General features: G+C 50.8%; 1 protein-coding gene across 1 annotated transcript; it reads right to left on the bottom strand.

Annotated features, from left to right (window-relative positions):
- Positions 1 to 77: 77 nt before the first annotated feature.
- Positions 78 to 16225, bottom strand: AHCY (adenosylhomocysteinase). The gene is made up of 10 exons (XM_061208761.1): positions 16116 to 16225; positions 10539 to 10729; positions 9311 to 9386; positions 7484 to 7633; positions 6485 to 6597; positions 5804 to 6011; positions 5625 to 5712; positions 5407 to 5524; positions 4405 to 4599; positions 78 to 978 (listed from the first exon to the last, which is right to left on the bottom strand). The coding sequence occupies exons 1-10, from the start codon at positions 16141 to 16143 to the stop codon at positions 847 to 849; spliced, it is 1299 nt and encodes a 432-aa protein (XP_061064744.1). The 5' UTR covers positions 16144 to 16225; the 3' UTR covers positions 78 to 846.
- Between the last annotated feature and the right edge of the window lie 1051 nt (positions 16226 to 17276).

Here is a 17276-nt window from a genome sequence, read left to right as displayed (position 1 = left end):
CAGACTATTACAGCACATCAGACTATTACCCCTTGGCTTACACCATACATTGTTGGCAGTGTATTATCTACAAAATAAAGGCTCAAAATACTTTTAGGCACCAAAATTTTTATTAACCCACCTTCTTGCTCTCTTTTAACATTATAAACCAAATTAATCTCTTTTTGACCCAGAGTTGTGATGGGAACATCAAGTTACAATGCACATTTACGTTTCTCTGGCCCCTCTCAACCTCTGGCTGTCACTTCTCTCGTCCTTTCTTGGCTATCCCTTAACAATATATTCCAACCCCTGTAAAATAGGGACTAAAAGTACCAACCTCATCGTTCTGAGGTTTAAGAGAATGCCAAGCACTAAGCCGGGCTCTCAGGAGCATTCAAACTCCAACAGTTCCTCCACACCCTTTGACACAGCTCCTTCTCATCTGTCATGGGCTGAGGAACCAATGAACCTGTAAACCAAGAACATGGGTATAAAGTCCATAGGCCAAGTGAGGGCCTGGATGGTAAAGTGCATGGGCTTTGTGAACACCACTGCCAACTTCCAGCCTAAGGAAGGACTGACTGAGTGAGCAGTTCCAAAACCCCTGAGCTCATGGCTCCCTGTGGGTAACTCCCGTGTACCTCTATCATGACCAGGGCTTGAGGAGGGACTTCTCAATTCCCCCTGCCACACTTGGAACAGTATGAGGGATGCAGCAGAGGCCAAAGACTGAATGACTAGCCCCAGGGAGTTGATGGGGAACATTATCAAACCAATCTCAAAGGTGGTGCCATTTGCTCTTGGGGAGGAGAGGTGGGACCCACGCAAGGACAGCAGCTGGAAAGCATAGGGCAGGCCTGGTTCTCAATAGCGGTAGTGATCAGGTTTGAAGGGGCCATCACAGGGCATGCCCAAGTACTGGGCCTGCTTCTCAGTCAGCTTGGTCAGCTTCACATTCAGCTTGCCCAGGTGGGCTTCAGCCACTGCTTCGTCCAGCTGGGGAGAAACACAGAAAAAGCTGGAATCAGTGCCATGCTCTGGGATCCCTTACTTGCATCTAGCTGCCAAAAAGAGGCAGGAACTGTTCTGTTGTGACATCTGTGGAGTGTTATGCATATTACTTCATTCTATCCTCACAGCCAGCCTCCAGTGTGGCTTTTGGCTGCTCAGTTCCCCTTCTTCAAGGGGGAACCAAGCTACATCCTCCCCTCCAAGCAGCCCTAATGGGACAATCAATTACATCTCCTTCCTTACCCTCCATCAACCCAAGCAGCCAACCAAAATGCTTCTCTGGAATTTATCTATGGACAAGACATATTTTCATGACAGGGGCTTTCAGGATTCCTAAACAGGGAGGCTATCAGTCTCTGCTCACCAGGGGCAAGTCTATTTGACAAGTGAAGTGAATGTAGGAGGAAAAAAGGGCCAAGAGACAGAGAAAGAGCTCTGATGCCAATGGATCCCTGGATCCAGTGTCTGAATCTTAGACTCCTCCATTACAGAACCAATAGAGTTCCTTTTTAGATTACACTGGTTGTGTTTGTTTCAAAATACATCCTTAGCACTGGTGGTATAGTGGTGAGCATAGCTGCCTTCCAAAATACATCCTTAAAATCTTTGTCTATAAATTCATAAAACTCCTTCCTTCAAGAGGGGGAGCCTAATTCCTCACCCCTTGAGTGACTCAATTCTAATGAATAGAATAAAGCAGAAGTGGTGGTGTGTGACTTGGAGACTGGGTCCTAAAAGGCACTTCAGCTTCCTCCTTTGCTCTCCCCCTGGATCTGGGGGAGGCCAGCTGCCATCTCATGAGGAAATTTAAGCAGCCCTATGGAGATGCTCATGTGGCAAGGAACCACCTGCCAACAGTGATGTGAAGTGGATCTTCCAGCTCCAGTCAAGCCTTCAGATGACTGCAGCCCTGGCTGACATCTCGACTACAACCTCATGAATTACCCTGCTCTCAAACTCTCAACCCACAGAAACTGAAATAATAAATGTTTATTGTTTTAAGCCAGTAAGTTTTGGATTTAAATTGCTATACAGTAACAGATAACTAATACACCAGTTTGAACAGGGTTTCTATCTACCACTTGCCACCAAAAGGATCCTGACTAATAAAAAAATTGCCATCTCCTTTCACAAACGTGGAAATCAAGGCTCAGAAAGGTGGAATGACTTGCCCAAGGTCACAAAGCTAGTTAATGACAGAGCTAGGATTTGAATCCAGGGTCCACCTGGCTCCAAAGTCCCATAACTTGTCTCAAGTTATGGTCTCCAAGGCAGCTTTGAAGAGACAGAACAGAAACCAAGGAGGATAGAGGCTGGTGTTAGATAAGGCCTATTTCTAAGTTTGACCAGTGCTGAAATGCATAAAGGGGGCCTGAGAAGAAGGGCAAGTGGCTGTACTTAGAGAAGGATCAACCCTAAGCGGGGCTCTCACTTTCTCAGCGTCCAGCTCCAGGTAGGGCCTCTTTCTACCCCCAAGTCCCATCCCATAATGGCGCAATAGCCTTTAACCACAGCCCAGCCCAGAGAGCTTTACATTCCCAAGTGGTTTCACACTCACGGTCTCATTAGAGGCTCACAAACACCCTTAAGAAGGAGGCCAGGGTTTATTCTTCTATTTAACAAATGAAGAAACTGGGGAGAGGCAGGCAAAGGCAGGAGCAGAGCCCAGCCCTAAGTCCTAAGTCCATGTCAGCTCTGGAGGCAGAATGAAGGTCTCCAGTGCCCAGAGGACACAATGAATTCTCCCTTCTCTTGGCCTGGCTTAGCCGAGAACACCCTTCCTTCTCCCTGCTCCCCGTACCCAGGAGGCAGTGGGTCATAACGGTTAACAACTTGGACAGGCAGGGGTGGGATGCACTCCTGGCCCAATACTTTGCAGCTGTGGAGGCAAGTCACCCTCTGAAGCTTAGTTTCTTCATCTGTAGGCTGGGTCTCTCACAGCTGGTATAGAGATCAGTGATATTCAAGAGCGCTTGGTGCAAGTACCTTAAGAAATGGTGGCCGCTCTCTCTTTCATTGTTAACCAAGGTACATAATCCCTTGCCCACATCTCGCATGTGAGATGTGAAGCCTGTCCCCAACCCGTATCTTGGCAGTGATGAAGGAAGAAGATAGGATGGGGCCAGGTGCTGGGGTAGGAGGTGAGCTCTTTGCTTTCTCACTTCCAACCCCGGCCTCATTTTAAAGGCCTACCCAATCTCTCACTATATTCACAGCCGTATTTCCTCCAACTGAGATCAGATGAGGGGTCGAATGAGACTTTTTTAACCGCACAACCAGCATGGGAACCTGGCAGGCTGCCCAGGACAGGACAGCCCCCTGAGGCCCTTACAGGTAAAACATCTGGTCAGGCAAGACAGTGCCTGAGGAAGACTAGGGGGAAAGGAGTTGGCTGGCTCGGGGGCAGACAACCCAGCCTCTTCCTACTTCTCATCAGTTGGCAGACCAGCTTTTCAAAGGGTGGGAGGAGTGGTATGAAGACTCCACCGCAGCCTCTCCAGCAGCCAAGGGCTGGAAGCAAGAGCTACTCTTACCATTTATCTGAGAAGGAAACTGAGGCCCAGTCAGGCAAAGTAGCAAAGCCAAGTTCACCCATGACACTGGCAAAAAAAAGCCAGGACTAAAACATAGTGTTCTGACCTGTGGGAGAGGGCAGTTGCAGGGGGTGTTAGGACAAGCACTGGATTTGACGTCAGACGACCTCATTGTCATGGTTAATCTGACCACACACTCACAACACGTCAGGTGCCATGCTCAGTGTGTTAGTGGCATCATCCCATTCCAAGGCCACAATCACGCAGCCTGTAGGCTGCATTCGGTTTACAAACACTTCCAAGTTAACCAACCTGGTTATATTTAAAAACTGAATATTTCACACAAATATACTGATATCTGGCTTCCTTTGAAACGTCAGGAGCCCTGGTCCAGTGGGTCCAGGTTGATGACAGGCAGCCAACCTCTTCAACTGGGGCACGTGCTCTTTGGTCAGTTCCCACCCAGCCCATTTACCTGCCCAATCCCTGTGGGCATGTGGGTTTGTGACCTGTGATCTAAGGAAATCCTCACAATCCTTAAAGAGGTAATATCACCTTCATTTTACAGACAAGGAAATGGAGGCACAGTTACACAGCCTCTAAGTGGTAAGGGTGAGATTCAAACCTGGGTGTGTCTCACTCCAAAGCCCATGCTCCTCTCACCACCCAGCCCTGCCACTCTGGGAGTTATTCCCTGCTTTGGGCCCCAATTTCCTCCTCTGTTAAAAGGAGAGAATGATTTCTGCCCTGTGGAGGACCCTGTGAAGATCTTCAAGAGAGTGGAGAGGCGAGTGCTGTATGAACTCTGGCAAGGCCTGCATGGAGAGCCCAGGGCTGGACACATGACCCTTGGCCAGGGGTGGAGGTAGGAACCCACCTTCTTGGGCAGGAAGTGGACCCCGATGGGATACTTGTCTGGGTGGGTCCACAGCTCAATCTGCGCCAGCACCTGGTTGGTGAAGGAGTTGCTCATCACGAAGCTGGGGTGGCCCATGGCGCAGCCCAGGTTGACCAGCCGGCCCTCGGCCAGAATGATGATGTGGCGCCCGTTCTTCAACAAGTAGCGGTCCACCTGCAAGTGGGCAGCACAGTGGTAAGGGCTGGTGGGCACAGCTCCCAGTGTCCACCCCTATCCTCATCCTACCCTCCTGTCCAGCAGGCCTCCCGACCTCCAGCAGGGCCCACAAAGGGCCTGGACTGCCCCAGAACAACCTCCAGCACAGGGCCTGGCACACACAATTAATAAGAGCCAGTATTTGTTATGCAACTCTGAGCAGCAGACCTCATAGGTCTGCTGTGAGCATTTAAAGAGCTGACATGTACAAGGCACTTAGTTTAAGTACTACGTATTAGCTAATGTTATTATTATTATTGGCATGTGCCCTGGGCTAAGAACATACATATAACCATATATACACATATACACAATATATATATAAAATGATCACATTTAATCCTACTAACAACCCTGTAAATTAAGTACTGCTATTATCCCCATTCCACAGATAAAGAAACTAAAGTTTAAAGGATTAAGTTCTTTGTCCAGAGCCACACATTACAAAGTGGCTGCAACATGAGCCTGGACAGTCTGAGGACAGATCCCATGTTCTCAATCACCATGCCTAGTAACAAGTTGAATGCGGTGGTACTCAACCTTGGCTGCACATCGGAATCATCTTGGGACCTTTAAAAATGGGGATGCCTTGGCCTCACTCCAAGATTCCAATTTAAGCTGCCCTGAAACCAGTCCCTCTTGCACCCATCCCACTGCCCAGGTTGCCAGACCCTCGTCATCTGACTTCCTTGACGGCCCGCCTACGAGCACGCCCCCCTCGGCGCTCCATCCACCAAGCCTGCTGGCAGGGCTGGGGCTTCTCACCTGGGGCTTGATGTTCACCTTCTCCACAGCGTTCTCGTTCAGCCACTTGACGTCAATCTCCACGTCAAAGTGTCCGATGTTACACACAATGGCGTCATCTTTCATCTGTTCAAAGTGCCTGTGGAGGAGCCCCAGCCTGTGACAGACTGTCAGGGACCAAGAGCAGCTGCAAGCCTGCCCCTTCCTTCACTCCCTGGGAACTCCCGCCTGGCGCCTACCTGCCGAGGATGATGTCGATACAGCCCGTGGTGGTGACAAAGATGTTGCCCTCCTGACAGGCCTCATCCATGATGGTCACCTCATAGCCTGTGTAGGGACAGTGTCTGTGCGTCATCCAGGGTGGCCTTGCCCCCCCTCTGGCCCCAGTGGCTGACAACCAACCTTCACCCTATCATACCCTCCATGGCAGCCTGAAGCGCGTTGATGGGGTCGATCTCCGTGATGATGACACGGGCCCCGAAGCCCCTCAGGGCCTGGGCACAGCCCTTGCCCACGTCGCCATAGCCCGCTACCACTGCCACCTTGCCCGCAATCATCACGTCCGTGGCCCGCTTGATGCCATCTATGAGGGACTCCCGGCAGCCATAGAGGTTGTCAAACTTGCTCTGAAAGGAGAGGGGGCAAGGCGGCTACGGGGGCAGGCAAGGCCCTGGGGCCTCAGACCCACTCTCAACATCTCAGCCTGGCGGGCCTTGGGCTGATCACCTCCTGGGACTTCTCCCCACCAGCTAATGTGCTCATGTGCCCCTTGCCCTGCTCAGTCCCACGACTTTCTCCCTGGCCTTTCTCTGCCAGTCCAGAAGGCTTCCTGCGGATCAACTATGAGAGACTGCCCAGTCAAAGAATCTGCTTCACGTTAAACCTCTTGATGCCCAGCTCTGAGGCTCACTGCACAGTTCTTTGCCTCTTTAATGCCTTTAATGCTTTGCCTCATTACCCTAAGTCTACAACCCCTTTTCCCCCTCAAATGAGGGCTAAGCCCCTAGCCTGCAGCCTTCCCAGGGGACTTTCTGCAAGGCCTACTCCTGAGCTGCTCTGGGAACCAACAGCTGGAGCCATCACTGCCCCACAGGCTCACCTTGGTGACAGAGTCGTTGACATTGATGGCAGGCACCTTCAGGATCCCGTTGGCCATCATCTTGTACAGGTTGTGGACCCCCGTTGTGGTCTCTTCGGAGATGCCTCGGATGCCTGAACAAGAGAGGAGGGGATGAATTTCAGGCCAGGAAGGAGTGGCCCAAGGGACAGGGTGGCATCTGGGATGAAACTCCAAGAGCCTCAGAGATCCCACAACTGAACTCACCCAAATTCCTCATCTTTGCCTCCTAAAGCCGCTCCTCCTTCTGGGTTCCTATCTCTGTAACGGACACCACAGTCCACCTAATCACCTAGGCCAGCATGAGGGAGGAGCCACTACCATCACCAGGCCTAATGATTCTACCTCCCAACAACTCCCCAACTCTCCACTTGCACTGTCCCTGCCCTAGTCCCTGCCACCATCGTCGCTTGCCTGTCCCAGCCACAACTCATCCTCTACACAGCAGCCATTTTTAACATATACATTTGCAGGGAAGTCTTTTCAGTACCATCCAATTGCTTCCCTTTACTCTCAGGATCAAGCCAAACTCTTTTCTCAGTCTATTCTATTAAGTCTTTACACATCTGATCTTCACTAAAGCTCCAGCCACAACCTGCAATTCTCCCCAGTGAAGGAAGCTGCCATGCTGGCTAAGTTTCTGTTTTATGAATGGTCTATCCTTTCCTGCCTCAGGGCCTTTGCACTCACTACACTACCCCACTTTCCTCCCCACCCGCTTTTAACAAAGCTGACGCATTCCCAGCTGTTCTCAGCCCTGGCCTTGGCTTGCCCTTGGGTCATCATCTCAGCCAGGCCTCCCCTAGCCGCCCAGCCCCGAAGCCGGCCCCTAGCACGCCTACAGGAGCCTGCTGTTCTCCCATCTTCCACAGAACCTGCTGCTCGAGGCACTGGGAGTCCTGCCAGGCCTGCTGCTTTCATGTGGGCAAGCAGGTCCCGTTTAAACCACTAGCGCCCAGCCCATCCACCCGTCCTACTCACCTGACAGGAGCTGTGGGTACTTGGTGTGGATGAGGTTGGTGAGGTCACCACCATCGTCCAGAATCATGTTGAGGGGCCCGTCCTTGAAGTACAGCGTCTGCTCAATGCACCACAGATATTCCTCATCCGTTTCACCCTTCCAGGCGTACACTGGAGAGTGAGTGGCACATCAGGGCCTGGCCCTCCCCACTGGCACCTGCTCCAGGGACCCACCTGGATAGAGCCAATACTATCTCCTTCCTAATTCCCATCCCCTGCCACCTCTAGCCCCTCTGAGGACTCAGCAATGGTAAGAACACAACTTGGAGCCAGAGAAATCTGAGTGCAAATCCTGGTTCTGCACTCACCAGCTGTGTGACTTTGGGAAAATCACTTCACCTCTCTGAGCCTCAGTTTCCTCATCTATAATAGTATGGATTATGTGAGACAGAGGCCAAGTACAGACCCCCCCCCCATATATAGGTATCTGGAAATAATTATTTCCTTTCCTACCTCTTCTGTCTGGGCCCCCAACCCAGTGACCAGGGCTCCTACCCACAATGCCTACTGCTAGGATGGAGGTGTACAGGGGCAGGAAGCCACACTCAGGTGGACCCAAGCGAGACAAGATCCAAGATTCATTATGCACTGAAAGGACTTGATGGGCCAGCAGTCTCTGTGGTAGGTTATCCTAAGCAAAGTCTGGCCAAAAACTACTAACAGCAGCTACCATGTATGGAGCACGTTCTCTGTGCCAGACATTACTCTAACCGCTTCATGCCCCATCTCATTTTTCCTCACAGAAACCCTGTGAGGCAGCCATTACCATCATCATCATTTACAGATGCCCAGAGAGGGGCTAAGATGTGCCCAGGTCACTCAGCATGGCATTCCTGAGCAGGCATCAGAACCCAGGCAGGGCTCCTGGGAATTCGAGGGCAGACCAGTGGTTAGGACTCTGCACTTCCACTGCTAGGCGCCCAGGTTTGATCCCTGGTCGGGGAACTAAGATCTCGCAAGCCACATGGCACAGCCAAAAAAAAAGAACCCAGTGCTCCTGACTGCCAGCCCAGGCTCCTCCCATCATATGGTACAACTGAGACACAGGTGTGGGGCTCCCATGAACCTCCTGTGAGCAAAGGACACCTGCCAAAGCAGGGCCAGCTTCCCCTCCCCAAATTGGGGCAGACAATGGCATTAAAAACAAAACCTTTCCCAGAAAAGGGCCATGGAGCCCAAACTAGGCTGAGGAGTTGGAGACAGGCCAATCCAGCCTTGGTCAGTCTCTGGAGAGGTCCTCCCCCACTCTTTACCCTCCACCAGTGGCTGGTTAGAAGGAACTGTGAATGTCCTATTTCATCATCATCAGAGCTAACCACTGCCCTCCTCAAGCCCAGGCAGACTTGTGCCTATTTCTCCAGCAGCTTGTGAGAAAGTCTTTCCTCTTCGGTCCTGGTACTTCCCCAGCACCCAAACCATCAGATACTATGCAATGGACCTCTGAGACATTTTTCTGCCCAGTATCCCTCCCTGATTCTTTCGGAAACAGACCCACATTATTCCTTTAAAGAATTTCCCCTCTTCAACATCGTGTGGTTCCCAATCATTAGATCCCATCCTTCCTGATCACATGACTTGAACTGGGCAAGTAAGTGCCTTCAATAGGATTTTAGATGACAGTTGGACAAAACAGTTCTTTCCAATGGGTCACTAGGCTAGGATTCTGTGGCCATGACTCCTCTCCTCTACCGCCGGGAAGTCTGTAGCAGTAAAAGTCAGTGAAGCAAACAGGAAAAAGCAGAGCCACTTCATGCATTCCTGCATCCCCCAGAAGCAAGCTGGCCTCACCTGGAATGCCAGCCTTGGCAATGGCAGCTGCTGCATGGTCCTGGGTGGAGAAGATATTGCAGCTGGACCACCGCACCTGAAAGAGCCAGCAAAACAGGGCTGGTCACAGACAGTTCAGAAGACCAAGGTCACTGGACAGGGATAAGAAAAAGCCCTGGAGCTAGGCCCGAGAGGCTCGGGATCTACATCCAGCCAGTTCTGCAACCTCAGGCTGGTTTGCAAATGGCAACCAGTGGATGGGAGTGGATGGGAGCCAGAGCACTGACAAGACCCAACTTATGTTAAAACATGGCTCTGCTGTGTGGAAGGGAAAAGGCTCCACACAGAAGCAAGGAGACAGGGCAGAAGCTGTTGTTAAGAGTTCAGACAAGAAATGCACCTCTAGCAGTGGAGGTGATGATGCGTGTACTTTGAGGGCTGAGCTGACAGGATTTGCTGCAGGGTTCGCTGTTGGAGTAAGAGAGCAAGAGGAGTCAGGGACAACCCCAGGTTCTTGAACTGAGAGGGCCTGTAAGGCTGAAGTCTGCATCTGCCTACACGGGGAAGCCTCCAAGAAGAGAAGGAAATCATGAGTTCCTTTGGACATGTTGAGGCTGAGATGTCAATCAGATCTCCAAGTGGAGGTGATACATCAGCTGCTGGGTATCCAAGTCTGGAGTTCCAGGGAGAAGTCCAGGCTAGTACATATAACTGGGAGTCATCACCATACAGACAGTATTTAAAGCCATAAAATCAGATTGCCAAGAGTGTGAGTGTATAAAAGAAAGAAGAGGTGCAAGGACTGAACCCTGGTGTATTCTGTAGCTGGCTTTTGCTGCTCTGCCCCGCCCCCTGCTTTGGGAAACATCTTGCCCCCAGAGAAGTTGGAAGAGCTGCAATCATTGGTACACATAACCCAGGCTGAACCAATCAGAGGGCGCCATCCTTCCAGCAGCCATGATTGGCCAAGGGCAGGCACATGCCCCAGGAGGGCCTAGGAGAGCCAGTCCTTAGGTGACTCAGCAGAACGCCGGGCTTGAGTTTTTCCTATCAGAGCTCCCCAGTCAGGAGAATGTGAACTGAGGGCAGTCAGACGCCGTCTTCCCAGCGAGAGAAAATCTGCAGAACAGTCACGACAAATGGAGGTGGGGGGCACTGTGACAAGGCTGTAGCTGGAGCCCCTGCTGGGCCTGAGGGGGCACAAGACTGGAGTTCCCCACTGCACAAGAACTGCTGCTGCGGGCCTCACCTCAGCACCCAGGGCAACGAGGGTCTCAATGAGGACAGCTGTCTCCACGGTCATGTGCAGGCAGCCGGCAATGCGGGCGCCCTTCAGTGGTTTGGAGGCCGAGTACATCTCCCGCATGCGCATCAGGCCCGGCATCTCATTCTCTGCGAGGTCCAGGACCTTGCGTCCCCAGGCGGCCAGGCTGATGTCAGCTGTGGGGGCAGGATGGATGGGAGTTCGTGAACCACCGCATCCCACCAACCACAAAGCACTGCCACTCAGCACTCATCCACTTGCGGGCAAGAAACACGAGACTGGGTAATCCGGTCACTGCACTCTCTCACTCATTCAACAAGGATTTATGGAGCCAGGGCAGTCAAAAAAGAAAGACATGGTCCCTGCCAGTAACCACAGCTTACTTATAGCCTTGTGGGAGAACACATTTAATCAAAGAATCACACAGGACCATGAATATTACAACACAGGTAAGTGCCCCCTTGAAAAATAGCTATCAGCCTATATATACCTCCTGCTACCCTTTCTGCTGCCACCTACCAACGTCCTCATTCCCTGAAGATTTTAGCTCCTGGCTCTCCACATTCCTAGTCATCACTCTTGGTGACTTCAGCACTCATAAATGATATAATCTAACACCTTGGACTGGGCACAGCTCCTTGATCTCCTTGAAGATATAAAAATGCTTCTCCACTCCTAATGTTTCTCTCCACATGGAGGGAACTCATCTGTGTAACTAACACTCTTGGCCTCTCTCTGCCCCAGGGGAGGTGGAGTGACTTGTCTAACTAGTAAACTTAGGCGGAATAAACTGGGCATGCGCAGTTCAGGTCTCCCGTCTTTTGCAAGCAAGCAGCAGCCAACCTACCTGCAGGAAGTGTGTTCTTCCACATAGAGACCTACCCAGGCCCGCCCTGCCTGTAACTCGTAGGTTAACTGATGAATTTTGGGGTTCAGTTAGCATGATCATTGGGACTTTGACACGAATCTACATTCTCTGGCTTCGATGTTATTAGTCATCCCTTGGTATCTACAGTGGATTGGTTCCGGGAACGCCTGTGGATACCAAAATTCTCGGACGCTCAAGTCCCTTATATAAAATGTCATAGTACAATGAATACAACTCCTGTCCCTTATAATCTCACCCTCCCTCCCCTGCCACACTAGCCCATTCTCAAGGTCAGTCCCTAGGTCAGTGTTTGCAAACTTCCCTGATAAGGGTCATCTGGCATGCTTACAAATCTCCCCTGGGGAATCAAATTCAGTAGGTCTAGGATGGGGCCTGGAACTCCTCGTGATTTTTATCTTTAGGGGAGCTTAGATCCTGCCAATCACCCAAAAGGGGTGGTGGGTGGGAGGGAAAGGGCTATAGAGAATTTAGTAATAAATAAAACCAACTAAGTCACTCTGCTTCCTACTGTACATCTAAACAACTTCACAGATGAAATACACCCCCCTATGGGAGGGACTACTCCCACTGTGCCTCAACACACACCCCCTCCAACCCCTGCCCACTTTGGCAGGCCATCACCCATCATACTCTCCCTTGGAAATCTTGATTTCAAGCAACGGACTCTGGCCATGTCCCATCTTTCCAATACTCTCTGTCTAGAGCCCAAACTCCAATAAAGCTGCAACGGGTCAGGTCAGAACCTTTAATCCATTTATCCTACGATTATCACTGTACCTCACTGCACCCTTCATGTTCTCAACATCTTCCACAATTTAGATTCCACTGTCCCTTCTACCCTCTTGTTCTCTGAGAACTCCTCAGCAAAACTCCCACCCTGGTTAAACCCAGCCCTCCACTGCACCCAAGTCATTGAGCCCAGCAGGAGGAAAATGATGACCACACCAAGAGTTTCATTTATTAAGACCACAAATCTCAAGGGACACTCCAGCAATCCTATTACATCTTCTTAGTAAATTTACCACCTTTTCCACTCCAAACTTCTAACCTTTCCTCATCAACTGATGACCTCACTTCACAATTCATCGAGAAGAATTCAGAACTATGCCACTTTTCCTCCAGGGAATCCACTAGTCCTCCTCACATGTAGTTACAGACCAGGCATTCCTTTGTTACAACAGACAGGGCTGTCTCTGCTCTGTGGGGCCTGATCCCATATCGTTTTACCTCCTTGATGACTTCACTACTCCACTAAAACTGCTCTTCTCAAGGTCTCTGTAAGGCCTAATCCCCATAACTAATGGTCAATTACCTATGTTCATGGTTCTCCCTGCAGCACGAATAGCACTAAGTACTCTCTCCTTCTGAAACCCTTTCTTTGCTTGGCTTCTAGGCCTGTCTTTCTGTGGCTTCCCTACCACCTTCCTGGCTCCTCTTCCTGTTACAGACTCTAAAGTTTGGAAGCCCTCAGGGCTTCATCATCTCCCTCTTCTCTCCTACCAGATGAGCTCATCCCATTTTATGGCTTGAAATACCTTTTCTATGGAAATGTCTCCCACACATTCATCTCCAGCCCAATCTTCTCCCCTGAACTTGAGACTCATATAATCCAACTGCCTATTCAGCATCTCAATTTGGATGCCCAACTGGATTATGTGTCAAGTTTGAGCCCTCGTGACTCCTTGCCCTCACCCCCAAACTTGTCACTCCCCAAATCTTCCCATTTTAGGAAATGAAACCACCATTCGACCAGCTGCTCCAGCCAAAAACTTAACGATTTCTTGCTTTCTCTTTCTCCCTTGCACCCCCTTTCAACCCATCAGCACACTGTTGGCTCAACATCCCCAATACAAGCAATCCAACAGCATCTCACCACCGTGGATCACTGAAGCCACCTCCTCACTGGTCTCCCTGCTCCCACGTACTATTCTCCCCACAGAAGTCAGAGAAACAAACTTTTCAATTTTAAAATATATCACCTCCATTCTTCTGCTCAAGTAAAAAACAAGCCAACATCCAATGGCTTCCCCTTAACCATGAATAAAATCCTAACTCATCATATGGCTTTAGGGTCCTACCCAGGTGACTGCCCAACCTTCTCCCCCACCTCTCCACCCTCTTCTCCCCCTCTCTAGTTGCTTAACCACACGAACCTCCGGGTGAGCTAAACTCATTCCCACCTCAGGGCTTTAACCAAGCAGCTCTCTTACCCTGGAAGGCTCCTCCCCAGCACCTGATACAGTACCTGGCACACAGCAGGGGCTCAACAAAAACCTGGAAACAGGAAAGAACTTGGTATTTTGTTGCTGGAGGAACAGAGTGTGCCAGGGTGACTCTAGTAGAGGGAGTAAGATGATGAATCAGGACTTTATTCCTATAGAGTTTTAAGGGGAGTATCATGACCAGACTTGTCTTCCGAAAAGCCCTCTTTGGTTGCTGCATGTATCTGTGGAGCAACAGACCCGGGGAGACCTGTGAGGAGGGAGACCAGGACTGGGGTGGTGGCCACGGAGACAGAGAATTGGGCAGATCTCCTCACTTATAAAATGGAGACAATACTACTATATTATCCGTATGCATGTCTGTCCCACCCTCATCCTTGAGTCACCCTTGTATCTCTAGTGCCCAGCTGGGCCTGGCACAGAGAAGGGGTCCGCAAATGTTTACCAACCACACCTGTTGTTAGGACTGAATGAGAGAAGGTCCACGAAAGGGGCTGGCATGAGACAGGGTTAGCAAACAAGAAACAAATCTGAACCTAGTCCAACTCCCAGCATTTACGAATGAGGAAAGGCTCAGAGAAGGGTTTGCCCCAGGTTCCACAGCCAGTCAATGGCAGAGGCAGGACTGGTGGCCAGGGAGGGCTAGAGCCAGAGGCTCCTGGGAGGGGCACAGCAGTAGTGGACAATGGTTCCTGTCCTATCCTAAGCTTCACCCCCTCTGCCACCACCTGTCCCTCTAGCCGAAAAGAACTCTTTCACTGCCCTCAGGACAGCTGTGTCAGCCCTGGTGTTTTCGTGGGTCCCTCAACTCCAAGGGCACAGGAGGGTCTGGCACTCTAAGCTCTGGGGGTTTTGGTGCCCAGGAGAGCTGAGGACTTGCAGAGGTTGCAGTAACACCTGTCCCAGGACAAGCTAAGAGGCATAATAGCAAAACCCTCTCTGAGCCTCAGTTTCTTCATCTGTAAAGTGGGAATAATCATCCCTAACCTTCTATGAGCCCTGAGGATTAAAGAAGATGCCATATGGGCAAGGTCGGGCACACTGTGCCCTCCCTGATGGAAGCGTCCTTCCTCTAACCCTACCTAGCCAAGCTCCTCCACTTCCAAATGCAGCCTTATCTGCTGCCACACAACCCGAAGCCCTCAACCCTAACCCATCCAACTCTCCACAGTGTAACATGTCCCCATTCCACTTCTGCCACTGGACCTTGACTTAATCTTTCTGGGCTTCAGTTTCATCCACACAAGAGGGACAATACCTACTCTGGCCTGCTACTTTATAAACTACTATTGATAGGTTGTTATTTTCCACAGTCTTTGCAAGTCACTTCCTGTTAGGGCTTCAGTTTCTTCCTCTGTATCATGAGATAAAGTCCACCTCTAAAGATCATTCTGTAAACAAATGCAAATCCCCAGATACATAGCAAGTGCTCCATGAATGATGCTTTTCTCCAGGTTGAATGGCATCTTGAATTTACTTTAAAAATTGCTAGCCAGGCTGAACTGGTTTTTGCTGAAAGGTCATTAGGGTTATTCCAGATGTGTTCACTTATATACAGTGGTGAAAAGGTGGGCACAGCCTGGGTTCATATCCTGCTCCACCACCTCCCAGCTGTAAAAATGTGGGCAAGTTACCTTTTTTCCTGGGTTTCAGTAAACCCATCATAAAATGAGAAAGTAATAGTCCCTACCCTAAAAAGCCATTAGAATAAAATGAATTAATCTATAATAAACGTAGAAGACAATGCCCATTCCACAGTAAACGCCCAATAAACGTTAACTATCAGTGTATCAGCTTCAATCCATAGAACAGCAGGAAGAAGTTTTCTAACCACTCCAAAATTTCGAGATTCTCTGTATGACTGTACCTTCTGGCCAGGTGGGTGACCCCAAGAGGTTGAGTAACAAGCCCAAAGTCCCTGGTAAGTGGACTAGCCCGGCCTTGGGCTCAGTCTCCAGGCCTCTCCCCACGTGCCCTTCGGGGCCCCAGTGCTCTCGCCTTCCCTGTAGGAGGCCCAGAGAGGGTGGGCACTTGCCCGGGACCACCAAGTTAGCCAAAGAGCCGGTCCAGGCCCAGGAGGCAGGATCCAGGCCCCCTAGTGTAGGTCCCGGCAGGTGCCACTGGTCCCACGCCGCGGCCAGGTGCGCGCTGCCCGCCTGCCCCAGGCGGCTCTGGCGGAACACGCCGCCAGTTCGCCGCTCCGCGGGCCTCGCCGCTGCACCGGCCTCGCGGGGCACGCCGGGACGCATAGTCCGCGGCCGCCTCCGAAGACCCGCTCGCGGCGGCGGGAGAACTTCAACCCCCAGACGGCCTCGCGCGGCCAAGACCGCGCTGTGCCGGCGATTCAGGGGGGTCTTTCAGAGCGCCCCGGGTCGGCTCCGCGGCAACCGCCTCAACAGGCCCCCAGCGAAGGCGGAGCAGATGCGGCCGGCTGCACGTCCTGGAACTCACCGACTTTGTAAGGCAGCTTGTCCGACATGCCGGCGGCGTTTCCGCACGGAGTGATGGACACGGGCGAAGGGTGCCGAGCCGCGGACTGGAGACTGGAGCGGGTCAGGCGGCGCCGGGTAGGGACCTGCGCGTGGCGCCGGCGCCTTTAAATATCTTCCCCTGGCTTGCATATTCATGAGTCCCGCTGGAGCTGAGCCATAGGGGCGGGCCAAACGCACGGGGGCGGGGCCGGAGTGGACTTTGGTCCCTGCTGAGCGCAGTATTTTTCCCATGCGGTCCTTCCACCTCCTGCCCTGGGCAGCGAAGGGAGATCGGGGATAGGCCTGAGAACTAACTCGAGGCCGTTCTTTCTTTCATTCGTTCAACCAGTGAAACCGATGTCAAAACCGGGTGAAACTGAAATTCCAACCAGTTCACTTCCCCGAACCTCAGTTTCTTCTTCAGTAAAGCGGGCAGAATGATACCTACCATACAGATTCTAACTTGCAATATGTCAAGTTCCTAGCACATCCTAGACCTTCCACCCTCCTGCCACTGTCCTGAGTTTAGTTAAATTTGTATGCGTTTTTATACTTTTACTACATATGTATAAATCATTAAATGCTTCATAGAATTCTTTCTGTGTTTAAACCCTTCATATAAATGGTACCATACTGTACTTATCCTTCTGCAGTTTGCTTTTTTCTGTTAAGAGTCATGCATAGACTTTGAATGTATTCATTTTTGCTGCTGTATATAATTTCATTGTCTACATCCCATGATTAATTTATCTGTTCTCCTGTTTGCTGGCATTCGGGTTGTATAGTCAGTCTGCCATTATTGCATACATGGAAAAATGAACATTGTCTCTTAGTGCCCATGAGTAGGTGTCTCTGGGCCATAAGTGTACTTAAGGGTGAAGTTTCTGAGCTGAAGGCACATTTTTTTTTTTTTTTAAAGAGGTAATTCTTTTTTTTTTTTTAAACTTTGGGTTTGTTTGTTTATTTATTTATTTATTTATTTATGGCTGTGTTGGGTCTTCGTTTCTGTGCGAGGGCTTTCTCTAGTTGCGTCAAGTGGGGGCCACTCTTCATCGCGGTGCGCGGGCCTCTCATTATCGCGGCCTCTCTTGTTGCGGAGCACAGGCTCCAGACGCGCAGGCTCAGTAATTGTGGCTCACGT

Source organism: Eubalaena glacialis, chromosome 13 (genome assembly GCF_028564815.1).
Source record: "Eubalaena glacialis isolate mEubGla1 chromosome 13, mEubGla1.1.hap2.+ XY, whole genome shotgun sequence".
Classification (NCBI taxonomy): domain Eukaryota; kingdom Metazoa; phylum Chordata; class Mammalia; order Artiodactyla; family Balaenidae; genus Eubalaena; species Eubalaena glacialis.
The sequence above is the reverse complement of the archived record's forward strand: the minus strand, read 5'-3'. Positions and strand labels throughout refer to the sequence as shown.